This window comes from Berghia stephanieae, chromosome 9 (assembly GCF_034508935.2).
Source record: "Berghia stephanieae isolate SIO BIC M18660-M18661 chromosome 9, UCSD_Bste_1.3, whole genome shotgun sequence".
NCBI lineage: Eukaryota > Metazoa > Mollusca > Gastropoda > Nudibranchia > Aeolidiidae > Berghia > Berghia stephanieae.
Window position 1 is genome coordinate 10,882,816 of NC_088368.1, and position 20,999 is coordinate 10,903,814.

At 36.8% G+C, this 20,999-nt stretch overlaps 1 protein-coding gene across 1 annotated transcript; it reads left to right on the top strand.

Annotated features, from left to right (window-relative positions):
* Nucleotides 1–10,588: 10,588 nt before the first annotated feature.
* Nucleotides 10,589–11,017, top strand: LOC144979121 (uncharacterized). Its single transcript, XM_078925720.1, has one exon. It carries the CDS (start codon nt 10,589–10,591, stop codon nt 11,015–11,017), a length of 429 nt encoding a protein of 142 aa, XP_078781846.1.
* The last annotated feature ends 9,982 nt before the right edge of the window (nt 11,018–20,999 follow it).

A 20,999-nucleotide genomic window follows, 5' to 3' on the forward strand; every position in this document is an offset into this window, starting at 1 on the left:
GGCAACACCCAATGTAAATTTCCAGAAGTGAATAAATAAACTTCATCTTATCTTATCTTATCTTGATTGGTGACCAAAATGTCATTCCAAAGACCAATCGCTACATGGGACTGGAATCTCGTGTTGTGTTTTGTTATCATCAATTGTTTTCTTTTGTGAGTTTTGTTCACTCGTAGAGACCATCAAACCTAAAACAAGTAGTGGTTACACGTGTCTTGTCCTTATTAATTGTGTTCACGGTGTTGGACACAACTAAGGGATGTAATCCATGACATCCACATCCCCCTAATGAACTTTTTTAGATTTTGTTTTTGAGGGTTTTACAGCGCTTGTAACACATTAAGGTCATATCGGCGCCAGTACAAAGGAAGAACATGGGATAGTCGAAAGTTCAAGAATTACAATTAAAGCACCCCAGAAAAAGTAAGACAAAGAGGAATTGATTCAAATAGGAAACAGATGTAGATTCCAAGAGCACATAATCAAAGTACTTAGTTTGAGATCACCTAAAAGTCTCATCCAGACACAAGCAGCACAGGTCCCCAATAAGAGGAATACACTCAAATGTTTACAAATCATATATTATAATATGTAAACAAAACATAATACATTACACAACAGAGAGATGATTTACAAGGGAAAAATTATCTCCCAAAACTATCTATATATTTGACTATTTTCCTCCCAGTTCGGGTATCCGACCAGGGCCAGTACAAAACCAAGTAATCTCATTCCAAGACAAAGACAGAGAGCATGTTGGAGAGCAGACACAGGGGGATAGAAGACACAGTAAGTGCCTCCCTGCCCTATACGGAAGGTCAGGAACCCCACCCAGTAAATCTGAATCGATAAGATACAAAAGGCTGATGGTTTGTTTTGTTTTTAAGGGTTTTACGGCGCTTGCAACACATCAAGGTCATATAAGCGCCAGTAAAAAGGAAGAAAATGGGATAGTAAAAAGTTCTAGAATTACAATTAAAGCACCAAAGAAAAGGTCAGACAAAGGGGAATTGGTTCAAATAGGGAACAGATGTAGATTCCAAGAGCACACCGTCAAAGTACTTAGTTTGAGATCACCTAAAAGTCTCATCCAGACACAAGCACAGGCCCAAACTAAGAGGAATACACTCAAATGTTTACAAATTATATAATATAATATTAAACTAAACATAATACAATGCATAACAGAGAATGATTTACAAGGAAAAAAAGATCATCTCCCAAACAATAACTATGCATTTGACTGTTTCCCTCCCAGCCAGGGATCCGGCCAGGGCCAGGACAAAACCAAGTAATCTCATTCCAAGACAAAGACAGAAAGCATGTTGGAAAATAGATATAAGGGGATAGAAGACACAGTATGTACCTCCCTGCCCGCTATGGGAGGTCAGGATCCCCACCCAGAAAAGGCCGATGGGCCCATAGATGTAAATCATTAACACCTCATCATCACTACCACTACTACTACAACCACCGCCACATCATTATTAGCACCCCCACTACAACCACTATCGTTAGGGTTTAGAACTTTAATTAATTTGTAAAATGGGGCTTTTTTGGAATGATATTTAACGTAGTGTTTACGTGTCGTATACGTCCAAATGGATGAGGTTTTGTGTGTGGAACTTTCAGTGAGCCAAATTTCAAGTTAGCATCTCTGTATTATATTTCATGTGTGTTTTGTATATAATATCAAAATAGGTTTATGAAATTATTGACTATTTATTGATTGTTTATAATACAGGCATATGATCTATTTACCTCAAGGTTTCTCTACACATTGAATGGGTGTAAAACAACCCCTTTGGATTCAAATAGGTGTAATCTCATATTTTCCCTTTGAAAGGTAGGGGGTGTAAAACCACCCCACAGGGCCCAAATAGGAATATTCCATTTTTTACTCTTTACTGTCATGGGGTGGTTTTACACCCCATCGGATTTGAATAGGGTATCTGACATTTTATACCTATATAACCCAAAATATATTATACTGATATATATGATATTTTGTGGTCATAATTATCATATAACAATTGGTGATTACATAAAATGTCAACTTTCTAGCTCAAAAATATTTTTAAAAAGTTATTGGTGAAAAACAAGGGATGAGATGCAAAACCACACCAACGAATGAAAAGGTTTTTAAGTAAAGTGCCATGAATTAATACACCATTCAGCTCTCTTGACCAGCTTAAGTAAAGTGCCATGAATTAATACACCGTTCAGCTCTCTTGACCAGCTTAAGTAAAGTGCCATGAATTAATACACCATTCAGCTCTCTTGACCAGCTTAAGTAAAGTGCCATGAATTAATACACCGTTCAGCTCTCTTGACCAGCTTAAGTAAAGCGCCATGAATTAATACACCATTCAGCTCTCTGACCACTTATGTAAAGTCCATGAATAATACACCATTCAGCTCTCTTGAACAGCTTAAGTAAAGTGCCATGAATTAATACACCATTCAGCTCTCTTGACCAGCTTAAGTAAAGTGCCATGAATTAATACACCGTTCAGCTCTCTTGAACAGCTTAAAAGTAAAGTGCCATGAATTAATACACCGTTCAGTTCTAGTGTTGATTGTAAAAAGCACAATGAATCAATACACCATTCAGTTCTACAGTGTTGATTGTTAAAAGCACAATGAATCAATACACCATTCAGTTCTAGTTTTGATTGTAAAAAGCACAATGAATCAATACACCATTCAGTTCTACAGTGTTGATTGTAAAAAGCACAATGAATCAATACACCATTCAGTTCTACAGTGTTGATTGTAAAAAGCACAATGAATCAATACACCATTCAGTTCTAGTGTTGATTGTAAAAAGCACAATGAATCAATACACCATTCAGTTCTACAGTGTTGATTGTAAAAAGCACAATGAATCAATACACCATTCAGTTCTAGTTTTGATTGTAAAAAGCACAATGAATCAATACACTATTCAGTTCTAGTTTTGATTGTAAAAAGCACAATGAATCAATACACCATTCAGTTCTACAGTGTTGATTGTAAAAAGCACAATGAATCAATACACCATTCAGTTCTACAATGTTGCTTGTAAAAAGCACAATGAATCAATACACCATTCAGTTCTACAGTGTTGATTGTAAAAAGCACAATAAATCAATACACCATTCAGTTCTAGTGTTGATTGTAAAAAGCACAATGAACCAATACACCATTCAGTTCTACAGTGTTGCTTGTAAAAAGCACAATGAATCAATACACCATTCAGTTCTACAGTGTTGATTGTAAAAAGCACAATGAATCAATACACCATTCAGTTCTACAGTGTTGCTTGTAAAAAGCACAATGAATCAATACACCATTCAGTTCTAGTGTTGATTGTAAAAAGCACAATGAATCAATACACCATTCAGTTCTACAGTGTTGATTGTAAAAAGCACAATGAATCAATACACCATTCAGTTCTACTGTGTTGATTGTAAAAAGCACAATGAATCAATACACCATTCAGTTCTACAGTGTTGATTGTAAAAAGCACAATGAATCAATACACATACAAATTTAATGCATACAAGAAAGACAACAGAGAGAACAACAACAACACCAATGTAAAAGTAAAAGTAAAATGGTGATAAAAGTCTGTTGGGATGTTTTTTAATTTATACTTTCGATCTAATAATTCATAACACAGACATTTCACAGTCAATAAATATAAAATTTGTATATTTATTTCATTTTAAAACTTCGAGAGAAAAAAAGCGTTACCAGTCAAAATGCCAGATTTTCCCCTTTACATTTATGAATTGTCAATTTACAATTCTTTAAAAACTGATGGTGGTTGTTAAACTAGGTCACTTGTCCATTTCTTACAAAAATATTTTCGCTAATTTTCCTAAAATCAGATTCTGAAGGAAAACAAATAGAATTTTGGCTCCAAATAAATGTGTATATATATATATATATATATATATATATAATATATATATATATATATATATATATATATATATATATATAATATATATATATAATATATATATATATAATTATATATATAACTGTTTGTGACCACGGCAAGATCATTATCGCATTCACTGATCCACTCGTGTATAAATCTACAAGGACGAGACATGGATATCAAAGTAAGCCACAAAATAGGCTAGGACAAAAAAGATTCAACTTGCCATGATATAGAAGAATAACCTAAAATTACACAAGGACACTTAATATCAATCCCAGGGACTCTGAAAACAGTCAGTTTTTGATTTACAATTAAATTAAAACATGGGCCCACGCCCAATGAGGATGCCGCTGAAATACAACCAGACAATTGCTTTCTTCAGCACCAACCATACAGATACAGATACAGATACAAAACATATTATGTGCATATATGCACAAGTATGGAATTATAAACATTAAAAAAAAAATAATGATGCCCTTCTGCATTGCATTGTTAGACACTCCATGACAGACTATCAAAATAGATAATCCATCACACATGGGATGGCAAGAGCAATAACCCTTGTTGTCCAAAGTGAGCAAATTGGGGGTTAACTCTCTCCTGACCAGCCATTTTCAGAATTTTCCATGAAAATTCACAACCACCCAACAGATTTTTTTTCTACTCAAACAGAAAAAGGAACAGGTACGTTCTATACATAATATTGTCCAGTGTCTAATTTTTATCGCTATAAACAAAGTATTTTCTTTATAATTTGTGATGTACAAAGGACATCAGAATGAGAAAATTGTTGGCTGCATTGTAACGAATGTGACGATTTTCCTATGGATGATAAGAGGAGATTTAATAATCTTGTGCAAGGCAAAAATTGAAAGTGCCTAAAACGGGGCTCAAAAACAGAACCTTCTAGCCACAGTGCAATGCCTTAACCACTCAGCCACTGAAAAAGTCAAGACATATTATGATAAAACTGATTGCATTGAACCTAACCAATTATCGCTTGCTTATTGAATAAACAAAAGTTACAAAGTTAGCTTTTATAAGCACAATATAAAAGACAAAAATATATCTTAGGCAACGATTTATTCTTTTTTAAAAACGATATTTAATTCAACTGATAAAAGAAAAGAGGAATTTGATAATTGATTATAAAGATATGTGAAATGCTAAAAAATATTTTTAAAGTTAATATCACGATTAACATAAATATATATTAAACACTGTATTATTTTAACATGACTCGCTAGAACAGGCAGGATGATTTTTTGTTTTTTTTTTCCTTGTATTTTTCTTTCTTGCTTTGTCTGTCCGCACACACTTTTTCACATCTTTATCTTACACCAATGCTCGCTCCATAATTTATCACTTTTAATCAATTGAAGATTATACTGTTGACATACAAATGTTGTGCTATTTAACATGAGAACATCAGCCATACTTTTACAATTTGCCATTACATTTAACCGAGGGGGGGGGGGGGGGGGGGGTGAAGTGGCTGAGTGGTTAAGGAATTGCACTGTGATCGGAAGATCCTGGGTTTGAGCCCTGCTTCAGGCACTTTTTTCCTTGGGCAAGATTCTTAACCCCCAATTTGCTCACTAGGACAACATGGGTGAGTCCTGTTTACATCAGACACCTTATTTGATGGATTATCTATAATCCTTCATGGAATGCCATTGGCAACGGGATCTTATGGTGCTGTTGCGAAAGGACGTAATAATTTCACACTTGACCTCTGACCAATGAAAACAAACATTCCAGGCATGCATGATAATGATTACACACAATCACTTGAGGACTGAGGACTGTGAGTGAGAGACTCATTCACACAGATTTCCATTTCAAATGATACTTTACAGCTTGATATGACCCCCCCCCCCCCCCAAACTCATTCAATAATTGGATAATATAAGGCTAAAAAAAAGAACTGAACCTAAGCAATAGTGGAATTAATAAATAATAAATAAATAAATAAATTCCTTTTATTCATCCCTAAGGGGAAATTTTTCTTTCGGGTCTATTCCAAGGGAAGACTGAAATAACCCAGGCATCAGCCGCAGTGCAGCGCCGCAAAGTGAGCTAAGGCTAGGTGACTTGCTCAAGGCCACACAACGCGGCGGGTAGTCGAACTCGGTACCTTTCGGGTACGAAGCAAAGACCGTACCGCTGAGCCACGCTTTTCCATAAGTAATCAAAACCTCAGTTTGAGTCCTAATGGGGGTCCCAATAACTCTGTAGGTAGAGCACTCGCTTCACACACAAAGGGGCTGTGATCCATCCCGGGGGGGGGGGGGGGGGGGGGGGGGGGGGGGGGCAGTCGAGGTTTTTTCTGACCCACCCGGTCCGCCCACCAGTGATTGGGTAGCTGGTTCTGTCAGAACTGGTGGAAAGTACTTTGCGATAGACATAGCGTCCTATCCAAAGGATTAACAAGCAATTGCTATATTATCCATTTCAGGCTATAGAAACCAGGATAAACTCCGGCTCCATGGGCCTCACAGGTCTGAAGGACTTTTATATGTGGCTATGTGGTCGAGTGGTATGACACTCGCTTTCGGATCGGAAGGTCCTGGGTTCGAGCCTCGCACTCGGCGCATAGTTGAGTCCTTGGAAAAGGTTCTTTACTCACATTCTCTCACCGTACTCAGGTGTAAAATGAGTACCTGGCCGTTAACAGCATTGTCTTTGTCCGAAAACCAGGGACCCCTTGTAAAGCGCTTTGAGCACATTTAGTGGATATTGCGCTATATAAAGCTCAATTTTAATTTTTTTACTTTTTTACTTTTTTGATTACTCATGACCATCATGTTCCGTTTGTGCCACAGTAGACCCCTCCCTTCTGTTTAGCTCCCTTTCGACCTCTATACTTTAAAAACAGACAATGAAAGCAACCAGACCAAATGAAAAAAGTGACTTGTGATATCTCAAGCAAAAGAGGCAATTTTGCTTAGAAACATTAACTATAATGCTCATGTCACAAAAACGTTCAATACAGCCAGCGCTCTGACATTCCAAACTTGATTTTCTATAGTTTTCAGAATAAACCTGTAGATAGGACAGTTATCTGAAGAGTTATCCCTGGTGGTGCGGCAAACATGATATTTTTAAAAAAGAGCAAAAAAAAAAACAAAAAAATGCATCGAAGCGAAAGCATCTCACTCTTTAAAAACAGCAACATTCCTTAGCCAATTCTTTTCAGCAACAAAAATAAAAGTTTACGAACCTTTTCCTCTCCCCATGAATACCAGATTAGACATGAAACCAGATCTGGTGAGTTCATAATATCCCGGCTTATCGCGGTGTAGAGTCGAGTCGGAGTAAATAAGAGAGAATTAGAATTAGAAACACTCTTAATCTTAATAATCTAGAAATTTAACTTAAAACTTAAAACTAGAGACTAGAGAGACGTCTATCTATTCTGTGTCCTGTCAAGGACAAGGATGTGTGTAGATGTTCCAAAATGTTTAAAATTCAAGTGGATGGAGTACGAATACAATATTGTCTCGATCTGCGTAAAGAATCAGAGTTGAGACGGTCAGACGTTACAATTACACATGGACCATGGACCTGACTGGACAATGACTAACACTGAGTGGCAGACAACCGACTAACTACAGTACAGCAAAACTCTACTAAAAATGACAATGATTATTTATATATAATATCTATCTGATTTTAATTGACCAAATGAGTTTAATATCATTGTAAAATGTACATTTTTTCCCCAAGAGACAAACGAGTAGCAGCAACAGTCAGAATCAAGTTGCCCTTTTTATCGTTCGGTGCCGTTGATCTGTATTTTTTTGGAGTGAGTTGGAGTGTTGGCGATTGACAAGTTCAAGTGAAGTGGAAAGTTCATGGCTAAAGGGAAGATTTTGTCCTTCTTGTCTAAAGAGCTCTCTCTCTCTCTCTCTCTCTCTCTCTCTCTCTCTCTCTCTCTCTCTCTCTCTCTGTGTGTGTGTGTGTGTGTATGTGTGTGTGTGTGTGTGTGTGTGTGTGTCGAGATTGCTATGGTTGGGGTTGATGGAGATAGCTTAGGGTAATAATATGATAACCGGCGGGTATTTTATTGTAGTTACCAACTTTGTCGACCTTTATACATTTTTTTTTCGTTTTAAAACTATACCTAGAATTGAATCACTTTACTATCATCCATCATTAGCCCACAGCACTTTGCATTTTGTAGCGATCCCCATCCCTTTCTTTCCTCTTTCCTAATGCGAACAACACAAAAAAAATTATAAAACTGACTCAGCATACTTTCTCACTACTGACTTTAAATCTAGACACTTTTTATGGAAGTCTTCCGTAAGCTCCACGTGCTAGTATTTTTTTCAATTTGTATTTTCACTGTGGACCTTTGCCATGCGTTTATGTATTAAAGTTGTCAAAATATAGTAGCATTCAAAAAACTAGAACAAACCTTGGTAGATTAATGAAAGTTTAAACTTTCCTAATACGACCATTGTTTTGGTTTATCAGTCCTATTAGGGTTAGTTAAAGGTACTAGGTTCTATTTTTTCTTCGGTTTGGTTGAGGGAATATTTAGGTTGTTTCTCTTAGCTCGAGGAGCTTTCGGAAGGCCTCCCAGACCAAGCCAAACCTTTTTATTGTTATCTTGATTAATAACAATGTCAATGTGTTGTAGTTTGGAGGAGAGGGTGAATAGCGTTCTTGGATAGGTATTGATGCGTTTAAGTAAAATACTCACAACTTTCGACAGCCCGACATGACCTACAAATACACAAAACTATGCGTAACCTTCACAATCAAAAGCAATATTCACGTTTCAAGCTGAGAAACGCTTTGGAATACTTGGGACACGGTGGTCTCCCTTGCCTCTGGATTCATGTCTCAATACCCCAATGTATTTATAATTGCCCCCCCCCCCCCCCCCCCAAAAAAAAAAAAAATAAATATATTCTTATTTTTCATTTTATAATTTTATAAAACTTATTCACCTTTCAAAACCCCACAATTCGTGCCTTGTCCTATTTTATCCACCCAGTGTGTCAGAAGAGTATAAAAGTACATTTTGAAATTTGCAGATGTGTCATGATATTCGTGAGGCGTCTGACGTAGGAAACAGCATTTTTCAATATTTATAAAGACTCCAGAAATCTTGAACTGGAACAAAGTTAAAGAAGCTGGAAGAGGTGATTGTTTCCCAGAGTTCTTAAGTCAACTGCCTTTAGCATTTTATAGACCAGATGTTGGGGTAATCTCTTTTTGTCTTTCTTTTTCTTTTTTTTTTTTTTTTTTTTTTTTTTTTTTTTTTTTTGAAATGTCCTTTTTTTGACTGCGAATTTTTGACACTGACAAAATTAAACGGTAACTAGATTTTCAATATCAACGAAGTGGGTCCTATAGATGTATGGAAATTGGGTCCTATACTGGTTTGCAGTTGGGTCCTATAAATTTTTGAAAATTGGGTCTTATAGATATTTGAAAATTGGGTCCTATAGATGTATGAAAATTTGGTCCTATAGATGTTTTGAAATTGGGTCCTATAGATGTATGAAAATTGGGTCCTATAGATGTTTTGAAATTGGGTCCTATAGATGTTTGAAAATGGGGTCCTATAGATGTTTGGAAATTGGGTCCTATAGATATTTGAAAATTGAGTCCTATAGATGTTTGAAAATTGGGTCCTATAGATAGTTGAAAATTGGATCCTATAGATGTTTGAAAATTGGGTCCTATAGATGTTTGGAAATTGGGTCCTATAGATATTTGAAAATTGGGTCCTATAGATGTTTGAAAATTGGGTCCTATAGATATTTGAAAATTGGGTCCTATAAATGTTTGAAAATTGGGTCCTATAGATGTTTGAAAATTGTAAATGTCATTGGTTCTTTAAGGGGGGAAAAACAAGTCGGTCTGTGAATCTGTTGAACTAAGGTTATGTTCAGGCCTAAAGTAAAATTATGGTGGACAATGTTATGAACCTGTAAATGAATGGAACGTTGGATTATTTGTCAAACTGCCCAAAAAGAGAGATCTATCTGATTGTGGAAATTGGCGTGTTGCTCTCAATCACAAGCAAATTTTTAGCAGAATAGTTCTGAACCACATGAACTTAGCAATAGAACCAAAGCTCAGAAAACAGCAAGCATGATCATAGCAGGATTCCGAAAGGGCCGCTCATTCTCCGACCATATCGTCACCCTAAGACAAATATTCGAACAGTCGCAGGAATGGAATTCACCCTTATTTGCAAACTTCATAGACTTTGAGATGGCCTTCGATAGTGTCCACAGGCCAGCTCTCTGGAGTTTTCTACGGCATTATGGCATTCCTACAAAAATGTTTAAATCACTCAGATGCTCTATAAAAACGTCCATGCCATGGTAATTCTTGGGAACAAAGTGACAGAAGGTTTTGATATTAACACATGAGTGAAGCAAGGTTGCATTTTATCTCCTTTTCTTGTCTGCCTTGCAATCGACTGGATCATGAAGGAACCAGTAGACAATAAGAAAACCGGATTCAGCGGGACTTTTACGGAGACTCTAGAAGATCTTGACTTTGCAGACTACATTGTATTTCTCACCCACAATTTCACAGATGTACACTCCAGAACACAACTGGTTGCCAACAATGCTCTTTTAAGCTGGGGCTAAATATAATATAAATGTTGAAAAGACCAAAATGATGAGGACGAATTCTTATTCAAACAAAATTCTGAACATAAACAACCAAGTCATTGAGGATGTGAATCATTTCACCTATCTAGGCAGCAGGATTAGCCAAAATGGAAATTCCAAAGATGATATCAAGGACAAACTAATGAAAGCAAGAAGAGCCTTTGGAATGCTCAGAACTATCTGGGAGTCGAGGAAAGTCACCACCAAAACAAAGCTACATCTCTTCAAAACAAATCAACTCTCCGTTCTCCTATATGGGTCTGAATCATGGAAACTGATAGGCATCATCTCCAACAAACTAAATGCATTCCAAAAGAAATGCCTAAGAAGGATCCTGAGGATATTCTGGACAAAAATAAGGTCAAACAAAGAACTGACTAAACGCACTGAAATTGAACCAATGTCTGAAGCTGTAAAGAGAAGGTGGAAATGAACTGGACATGTCCTCAGAATGGGTCCGAGTGCCATTTCCAGGAAAGTCCTTAGGTGGACCCCCCAGGGAACGAGAAGAAGGAGCCGCCCGCTGGAGACCTGGAGGAGGAGCTTCGAAAGAGAAATGAAAGCTAGAGGTTGGAGACAGATGACAAAAATGGCCTCCAACCGAGAAAGATGGCGTTCAACCGTGTCAGCCTCATGTGCTAATCAAGCACAAAGAGGATAAGTTAGTAAAATTAAATTTACAATTATGAAAATAAAATATCACCTGTCCTTGAAGTACTTTGGAGGAAAATAATATAAACGATAAAATTGACTTGCAAGGAATGTTTTTGAAAAGACACAGCATATAATAAAACACATAGTTTAAAATCACAGATTAGAAAGCTATTTTTTTATCATGGCTATTTGGTTCATCTTTCATAACCCCAAGTGTAAAAGGCACCAAAAGCCACACTGAAGACATTCGGATGTTTAAAAAGAGCTTTGAGGAGTTCAACTTCCTGTAGAATTCGACTCTCGATGTCATTGGTTATGGTAATAAGTAGTCTTTCAGAGCCATAAGGCCCATGGAGCCGAGATTATCCTACAGTTTTTATAGCATGAAATGGACTAGCAATTCCTTGCCATCCTTTGGATAGCACGCTAGTCTATTACAAAGTACTTTCCATCAGATCTAAGTAACCCAGCTACCCATTTACTGCTGGGTGGACAGAGGGGTCAGAAAAATAAATCTCGACTGCACCAGGGATCGATCTTGGTCACTTTGTCTGTGTGTGAAGCGAGTGTGTCACCAACTGACCTACTGGGATCCCCATTGGTTTTGATCATCCAACAATTTTTCCCTTTCAAAGACATTGGGCTAAAACTATCTATTTGAAACTAAGAAAGAAATGTGAGCATCAAGTTTTCTCTCTACCCTTTGTCCACCTTTATGACTTTATACTTTAAATCATCACTTTATTGATGTGACTGTTTCATGTTTTCCTAGTTCCTTATCTCTCATTCTTCTTCCTCTCTCATATTTTTCCCCATAAATCTCTAATATTCCCTATGTCGGGTTGTCTCTCGCTCCTTTTCTGTCTATTCCTCTATTTCGTCGTCGTCTTCTCTCTCTCTCTCTCTCTCTCTCTCTCTCTCTCTCCCTCTCTCTTTCTTTCTTTCTTTCTTTCTATGTTAAAAAAATTGAGCTTTTGTATAGCGCAATAGCCACTAAATGTGCTCAAAGCGCTTTACAAGAGGTCCCTGACCAACAGCAACAACATGTAGAACGAAACATGAATGACGCCTGTTAGGCGATATTAAATTTTTTTTTCGACAACGCTGTCAACTCATTTTACACCTGAGTACGGTGAGAAGTTTGTAAAGAGCCTTTTTCCAAGGACTCAACTATGCACCGAGCGAGGGTCGAACTCCGGACCTTCCGATCCAAAAGCGAGAGTCATGCATAACTCTATCTATCTATCCATTCTCTTTCAGTCTTCCCCTCATTTTCTACCTTCATAACATATTTACACACACCCTCTCTCTCTCTCTCTCTCTTCACTCATCTCTCCTCATTGCATCTCTTCTCTCTCTTCTAAATAATATCTAATATATATATTCTTCATTTCCTTTAGGACTATATCTCCCGTCTTTCCTGTATTTTCATCTTTTATCTCTCTATCTTCTCTTTTCTTTCATCCCTACCTCTTATTCCTCTCTCATCTTTCTTCACATCACTCGATCTCTCTTCTTACTCACGCTCTCTCTCTCTTCTCTCTCTCTCTCTCTCTCTCTCTCTCTCTCTCTCTCTTTTATTTCTCCCCTCTTTGTATCTCCAATTTCCTTCTTTTCTTTCTCTTTTCAGCTATCTCTCTTTTTTCTGCCCCTCTCTTCTCTCTTTTCTCTCTTTTTCTCTCTCTCCTTCTCTCTTCTTCTCTCTCTCTCTTCTCTCTCTCTTCTCTTCTCTACACTTCTCACTCTTTCTCCTCCTCACCTCTCTCTCCACCTCTTCTCTCTCTCTCTTCTACCATCTACTCTATCTCTTTCTCCTCTACTCTTCTCTCTCTCTCTCTCTTCTCTCTCTCTCTACCCACCTACTCTATTTCTTTCTCCCCTCACCTCTCTCTCTCTCTCTCTCTCTCTCTCTCTCATCTCTCTCTCTCTCCCACCCTATCTCTATCTCTTCTCCCCTCACCTCTTCTCTCTCTCCCTCTCCTCTTCTCTCTCTACCACCATCTCTATTCTTCTCCCTCACCTCTCTCTCTCTCTCTCTCTCTCTCTCTCTCTCTCTCTCTCTACCCACCTATCTCTATCTCTTTCTCCCCTCACCTCTCTCTCTCTTCTCTCTCTCCCTCTCTACCCACCCATCTCTATCTCTTTCTCCCCTCACCTCTCTCTCTCTCTCTCTCTCTCTCTCCTCTCTTCTCTTTCTTCCCCTCACCTCTCTCTCTCTCTCCTTCCTCTCTCTCTCTCTCCACTATCTCTCTTCTCCCTCCTACCTCTCTCTCTCTTCTCTCTCTCTCTCTCTCCCACACCTATCTCTATCTCTTTCTCCCCTCACCTCTCTCTCTCTCTTCTCTCTCTCTCGCTCTCTCTCTCTCTCTCCTCCCTCTCTCTCTCTCTCTCACCTCTCCTCTCTCTCTCTCCTCTCCTTCTCTCTCTCTCTCTCTCTCTCTCTCTCTCTCTCTCTCTCTCCCACCCCTCCTTCTCTCCCTCCTCACTCTTCTCTCTCTCCTCCTCTCTCTCTCTCTCTCTCTCCCACCCTATCTCTTTCTCTTCTCCTCCTCCCTCTCTCTCCTCCATCTCTCTCTCCCTCTCTCTCTTTTCTTTCTCCTCTCCCACCTTATTTCTTCTCTCTTCTATCTTCCTCTTCATCCACTTTCTGCTCTCTCCTCTCTCTACTCTCTCTTATTTCGTCTCTGCTCTCTCTCTCTACTCCCTCTATCTCTTTCTCTTACTTCCTGTCTGTCTGTCTGTCTCTCTCTCTCTCTCTCTCACACTATTTCTCTCTCTGTCTCTCTCTCTCTTTCACACATACACACACATACACACAAACACACACACTCTCTCCCTAACTATTTCTTTTTCTCTATCACTCCCTCTCTCTGTCAGTCCTACACTCTCTCTGTTTCTCACTCACTCTTTCTTACTCTCACACTCTCTCTGGGTGTAAGACTCACACTCCATCTCAATCTGTCTCTCTCGCTTTCTTTTACTCTCTCATATTCTCTCTATCAGTCTCTCTCACTCTATCTTTGCCTCTCTCTCTTTCACTCAATCTCTCTCACTCTCTCTATCTCTCTCTCTCTCTCTTTCAATCAATCTAACTCTTTATCACTCTCTCTATGTTTCTCTCACACATACTCTCTCTCTCTCTCTCTCTCTCTGTGTGTGTCTGTCTCACACTCTTTCTCTGTCAGTCTCTCTTTCTCTGTTTCTCTCTCACTCTCTCTAACTCTCTCACACTATCTCTCTGTCTTTCACTCTCTCTGTCTCATTCGCTGTCTCTCTCACACCCTCTCTGTGTGTAAGACTCACTCTCCCACTCACTCTGTCTCTCTCTCGCTCTCTCTTAATCTCTCACACTCTCTGTGTGCGTAAGACTCTCATTCTCCCCCCTCTCTCTCTGTCAGTCTCACACACACACTCTCTCTCTCTCTCTGTTTCTCTCTTTCACTCAATCTAACTCTTTATATATATATATATATATATATATATATATATATATATATATATATATATATATATATATATATATATATATCTTTATATCTCTCTCTCTCTCCGTTTCTCTCCCACTTTGTCTCACTCTCTCTGTCTCTCTAACATTCTCTTTGTCTCTATTTCACACACACACACACACACACACACACTCTCTCTCTCTCTCTCTCACTTTCCGAACTGGATCTCGGGTTTAGCTTCCTGACACCGTGATATTTTCATTATCTTGATGTCGTCTGATAAATCTCCATATTCCCCCCCCCCCCCCACCCCTATCTCTCATCATAAGGTGTTTTGGTATAAATTATGTATTCACCCATGTCACGACTCCACCTCCCCCCCTCCCAAATCGAGCCCCCCCCCCTATCTCTCATCATAAGGTGTTTTGGTATAAATTATGTATTCACCCATGTCACAGTGACCGTGGACAAACACACAATATTATGTGTACATTCTTCATTATCAATCACACGTGGTCATTCATGCATGTCTTGCCTTATATGGTTAGAATTATGACCTTTTCTTTGAAAATATATCATCTTCATTTTGTTTTTATCACAAATTGGAATGCAACTTCGGTCATAGCGATCTTGAACAACTTGGCGATCCATGCAAGTCTTCCCGTCTGTCGTCAAAATGGAGATCTTTGGTTTAAACATTTATTCTATACTGCAAGTCTTCCCGTCTGTCGTCAAAATGGAGATCTTTGGTTTACACATTTATATTCTATACTGTAAGTCTTCCCGTCTGTCGTCAAAATGGAGATCTTTGGTTTACACATTTATATTCTATACTGTAAGTCTTCTTGTCTGTCGTCAAAATGGAGATCTTTGGTTTAAACATTTATAGATATTCTATACTGCAAGTCTCCGTCTTCGTCAAATGAGATCTTGGTTTAACATTTTATTTTACTGTAATCTTCCCGTCTGTCGTCAAAATGGAGATCTTTGGTTTAAACATTTATATTCTATACTGTAAGTCTTCCCGTCTGTCGTCAAAATGGAGATCTTTGGTTTAAACATTTATATTCTATACTGTAAGTCTTCCTGTCTGTCGTCAAAATGGAGATATTTGGTTTAAACATTTATATTCTATACTGTAAGTCTTCTGTCTGTCGTCAAAATGGAGATCTTTGGTTTAAACATTTATATTCTATACTGCAAGTCTTCCCGTCTGTCGTCAAAATGGAGATCTTTGGTTTAAACATTTATATTCTATACTGTAAGTCTTCTGTCTGTCGTCAAAATGGAGATCTTTGGTTTAAACATTTATATTCTATACTGTAAGTCTTCTGTCTGTCGTCAAAATGGAGATCTTTGGTTTAAACATTTATATTCTATACTGTAAGTCTTCTGTCTGTCGTCAAAATGGAGATCTTTGGTTTAAACATTTATATTCTATACTGCAAGTCTTCCCGTTTGTCGTCAAAATGGAGATCTTTGGTTTAAACATTTATATTCTATACTGTAAGTCTTCCCGTCTGTCGTCAAAATGGAGATCTTTGGTTTAAACATTTATATTCTATACTGTAAGTCTTCCCGTCTGTCGTCAAAATGGAGATCTTTGGTTTAAACATTTATATTCTATACTGTAAGTCTTCTGTCTGTCGTCAAAATGGAGATCTTTGGTTTAAACATTTATATTCTATACTGTAAGTCTTCTGTCTGTCGTCAAAATGGAGATCTTTGGTTTAAACATTTATATTCTATACTGTAAGTCTTCTGTCTGTCGTCAAAATGGAGATCTTTGGTTTAAACATTTATATTCTATACTGCAAGTCTTCCCGTTTGTCGTCAAAATGGAGATCTTTGGTTTAAACATTTATATTCTATACTGTAAGTCTTCCCGTCTGTCGTCAAAATGGAGATCTTTGGTTTAAACGTTTATATTCTATAATTCCTCCATTTTGGTTTCATCACAAATCAAAATGCGTGGTAATCATTAAATTCTACACAATGGCTATGATCTATATTAACTTTCCACGAGCTCGAGGTCATTGATCTCTCATTGCAAAATGTGCTCAAAGTGACCCACTTAGTGAAAAGTGTTCACAGCTTTTTAAATATCTAACATCACGATTGGTCATTGGGTTCTGCTTGACAAACCAGCGTGTTTACATTTGTTAAGAAATATCCAATCGTTGGACAGCAACAAATCATGTGATTGATGACCTGGTTGGACGAAAACATGAATATAGATTGCTCCCACTAGGAATTGAAAAGTTTATCGAGAGTTAGAAGTAATGTTGGAGTTGTTGTTGGTTACTTCCTGGCTCGTTTGTTTTGATCAGAGAATTCGTTTCTTGTTTCTTCATGGGCGGGATTATTAGGCCTTTGTTTTGATCAGAGAAATAGTTTGCTAACTCCATTGATTGGTTCTGCTACAACAGTGTTTCATTTAAGAATATTCGTTGGACAACAATGTGATTGATATGGTGGACAAATAATATTTTAGGTTAATATGAAAAGTGTTATAGTTGAGTATGTTGATGATGTTGTTATTATATTGGCGTTTGTTTTGATCAGAGAATTCGTTTGTTTCTTCATTGGAGGGGAATTTAGGCGTATGTATTGATCAAGAAATAGTTTGTCGTTATCTTTATTGGAGGGAATTTAGGCGTATGTATTGATCAGAGAAATAATTTGTCGTATCTTTATTGGAGGGAATTTTAGGCGTATGTATTGATCAGAGAAATAGTTTGTCGTACCTTTATTGGAGGGAATTTAGGCGTATGTATTGATCAAAGAAATAGTTTGTCGTATCTTTATTGGAGGGAATTTTAGGCGTATTATTGATCAGAGAAATAATTTGTCGTATCTTTATTGGAGGGAATTTTAGGCGTATGTATTGATCAGAGAAATAGTTTGTCGTATCTTTATTGGAGGGAATTTTAGATGTATGTATTGATCAGAGAAATAGTTTGTCATATCTTTATTGGAGGGAATTTTAGATGTCTGTATTGATCAGAGAAATAGTTTGTCGTATCGTTATTGGAGGGAATTTTAGGCGTATGTATTAGATCATGATCAGAAATAGTTGTGATCGTATTTCTTGTATTGGATAGGGTATCATTTAGATTAGGCGTATGTATTGATCAGAGAAATAATTTGTCCTTCCTTTCTTGGCGGACATTTCAGGTTTAAGACCTATAATTTGACCGAAAAGTTTCCACCCTAGCCTTAGAGTTTGAACTGACAAGATTGTTTGTTGTTTTATGATATCCATTCTTTTGTTTGACATCTTTGGTGGATGGTGTATGTACAGAACACACCGTTGGTGTTTTATGATATAAATTCTTTTGTTGGACGTCTTTGGTGGATGGTGTATGTACAGAACACACCATTGGTGTTTTATGATATCAATTCTTTTGTTTGACGTCTTTGGTGGATGGTGTATGTACAGAGCACACCGTTGGTGTTTTATGATATCCATTCTTTTGTTTGACGTCTTTGGTGGATGGTGTATGTACAGAACACACCATTAGTGATTTGTGATGAATACCTTGTAATCGACGTGCACTTATTTACAGGTCTGATAACCCACTACGTTATGATCTTATTGTTGTATTGGAAATCTCAAAAATGACGCAAAATATTGTCCATTACAACAAAGATAAACTAGGCCCATAATTTCGTTTGTATGTCAGACCTGCATATATGTACACGTCGCCTGTGATAGAATCAAATGTACATGTCAAAAATTCCAAATATCTAACTATAGCCGTTTTATTTTAGACGTATTAGAATGACGTCAACTCTATAAATATATATTTCTAATAAAAACAGATGGTTTTCAAATGTAGAAACATGCGGCCTAAAATCATAAAAATGTCACGCATAGATACAAATTGTTTGGGCAATTTATTTCCTTTTTTGGTGTCCCTAAGAATGAGACTGTCCTGCCACCAAGTTATTGAAAGCTGCAAAATGTCACACTTGATATCCTTTATACAAATACTTTTTATTCGTTAAGATCATATCTGATGTCTGGGAAGAACGAATCGAAATCAAGTGAAGAAAACTCTATTTTTAGAATTATTACGTAAGTTGTTATTTTCCAACTGCAGTCTTGTGACACTGTCATGCCAACAGTCTACTGGCGGTTTTGACCTCTTCAGTTTGCTGCCTGGATATCGTCTGGAACGGACTGGTGAGTGTTTGTCTTGGTAATATAGTGATGAATATATATATATATATATATATATATATATATATATATATATATATATATATATATATATGTGTGTGTGTGTGTGTGTGTGTGTGTATACACTGAGTGTGTTGTACCGAAGTTTTTAAAGATTGTGAAAAGTCAATCAGCGGAGAGAATGCTTACATTACTTACTTATTCGCGGCATGCGCTTGTATCCACTTGCAAAGAAAGGAAGAAGAATGAAAGTTATTCAGTATTGGTTGAAGCGTATTCGCCCATGAAATATTTATTGTTCATTTACTCATGCAGTATACAAAGAACTTGTGCAATTGAATATTAATGAACCAAACACAACAACTTGGGTAAGCCTGGTGAAGCAGTTGCTGGATAGAGTGGAATGGGCCATTATTGGGTTAAACAAAATGTGAAAACTGACAATTATTTTCTGGCGGTTTGAAAATAACGCTTTCATGATATAGTTTTACAAGAGTGGCACGCTGAGATGTCGATGACGACGTCTGGACGGCTGTATAAACACATTAAAGACAAATTTGAGTTAGAACCATAATATATGAAACTGTGTAATAAATCTTTCAGAGTTGCCATCTCAAAAAATCAGATTGAGTTCTCATTTGTTTTATATAGAAAGGGGTAGATGGGGGTACAAGAAAAGTAGATAGAAATGATAGGAAATGTACTGCTTGCGACGTAATAGAAGACGAATACCATTGTCTAGTCGTTCGAGATACACACATGAGAGAAAAAATTGCCCGCAGCTGAAAAATAGACCAAGTATGTTTGAATGTATCACATTTTTGAGATGCAGATACAGTAGACAACAAGCTGATTTCGGTAGACTTTGCTTAAAGATACAGATAGAACACAATAAATATTTACAAGTATAAGTGTGGTTTCCACGGAAAGAAAAACTTATTAATATCGAGCCTAGAAGGAGTTGATGCTGTTGTTTTTGTTTTTTGTTGTTGTTGTTTCTTCTTCTTCTTCTTCTTCTTCTTCTTCTTCTTCTTCTTCTTCTTCTTCTTCTTCTTCTTCTTCTTCTTCTTCTTCTTTTCTTCTTCTTCTTCTTCTTCTTCTTCTCTTCTTCTTCTTCTTCTTCTTTTCTTTTCTTTTTATTATTATTATTATTATTATTATCATTTTTATTATTATTATTATTATTATTATTATTATTATTATTATTATTTTATTATTATTATTATTATTATTTATTATTATTATCATTATTATTATTATTATTATTATTATTATTATTATTATTATTATTATTATTATTATTATTATTATTATTATTGTTATTATCATTATCAGCATTAATATCATAATTATTATAGATATTTTTATCTGAATATATGAGAGTTGTTCTTTGAATATCTTAATTATTGATGTCACAAAACACATATCTCAAATAGCCTGCATTATCTTTTGAATAAAATAAAATAATATCCATATGGCAATGTAAAATCGAAAATAACTTGTTTAATCTAAAAACTATTTATTGAGGTTGTTGAAAAGCCGTTCAGAATTAAATAAATAACAGGTGTGAATTGCTCATAGTAGAATTTCTGAAATCCTACACAATGTATATTGTCATCAATTTGTATGAATTATTGGCGAAAGCCTAAGATTGAATAAAGTTTGAAACTTTGAAACCATATGACGTCAAGGCGATCTGCCCTCTGACGTAATCAGAGTTTGTAGGGATGTTGCTTGTTGATAGCCTCAAACTGGTCAGCAACATCAATCTGTGACGAATACGACATATTTCCCCCCATGTAGCCAATAAGTGTTAGGCTTTGAATGTGCCCTCGTCAACACACGTTTGCCTCTTTCTGATCATTTCCACAATCTGTATGGATTTCCTTTGCATGATATCTTCGTTTGTAACTCTTTCTGATCATTTCCACAATCTGTATGGGTTTCCCTTTGCAGGACACCTTTGTTTGTAATTCTTTCTGATCATTTCCACAATCTGTATGGGTTTCCCTTTGCAGGACATCTTCGTTTATTATTCTCTCTGACCATTTGATGTTTTAGCAATCTTCTGTACAACCACATTTCGAAAGATTCTAGACAGTTTTGACATTCCTTGTCTAGAGTCCAGG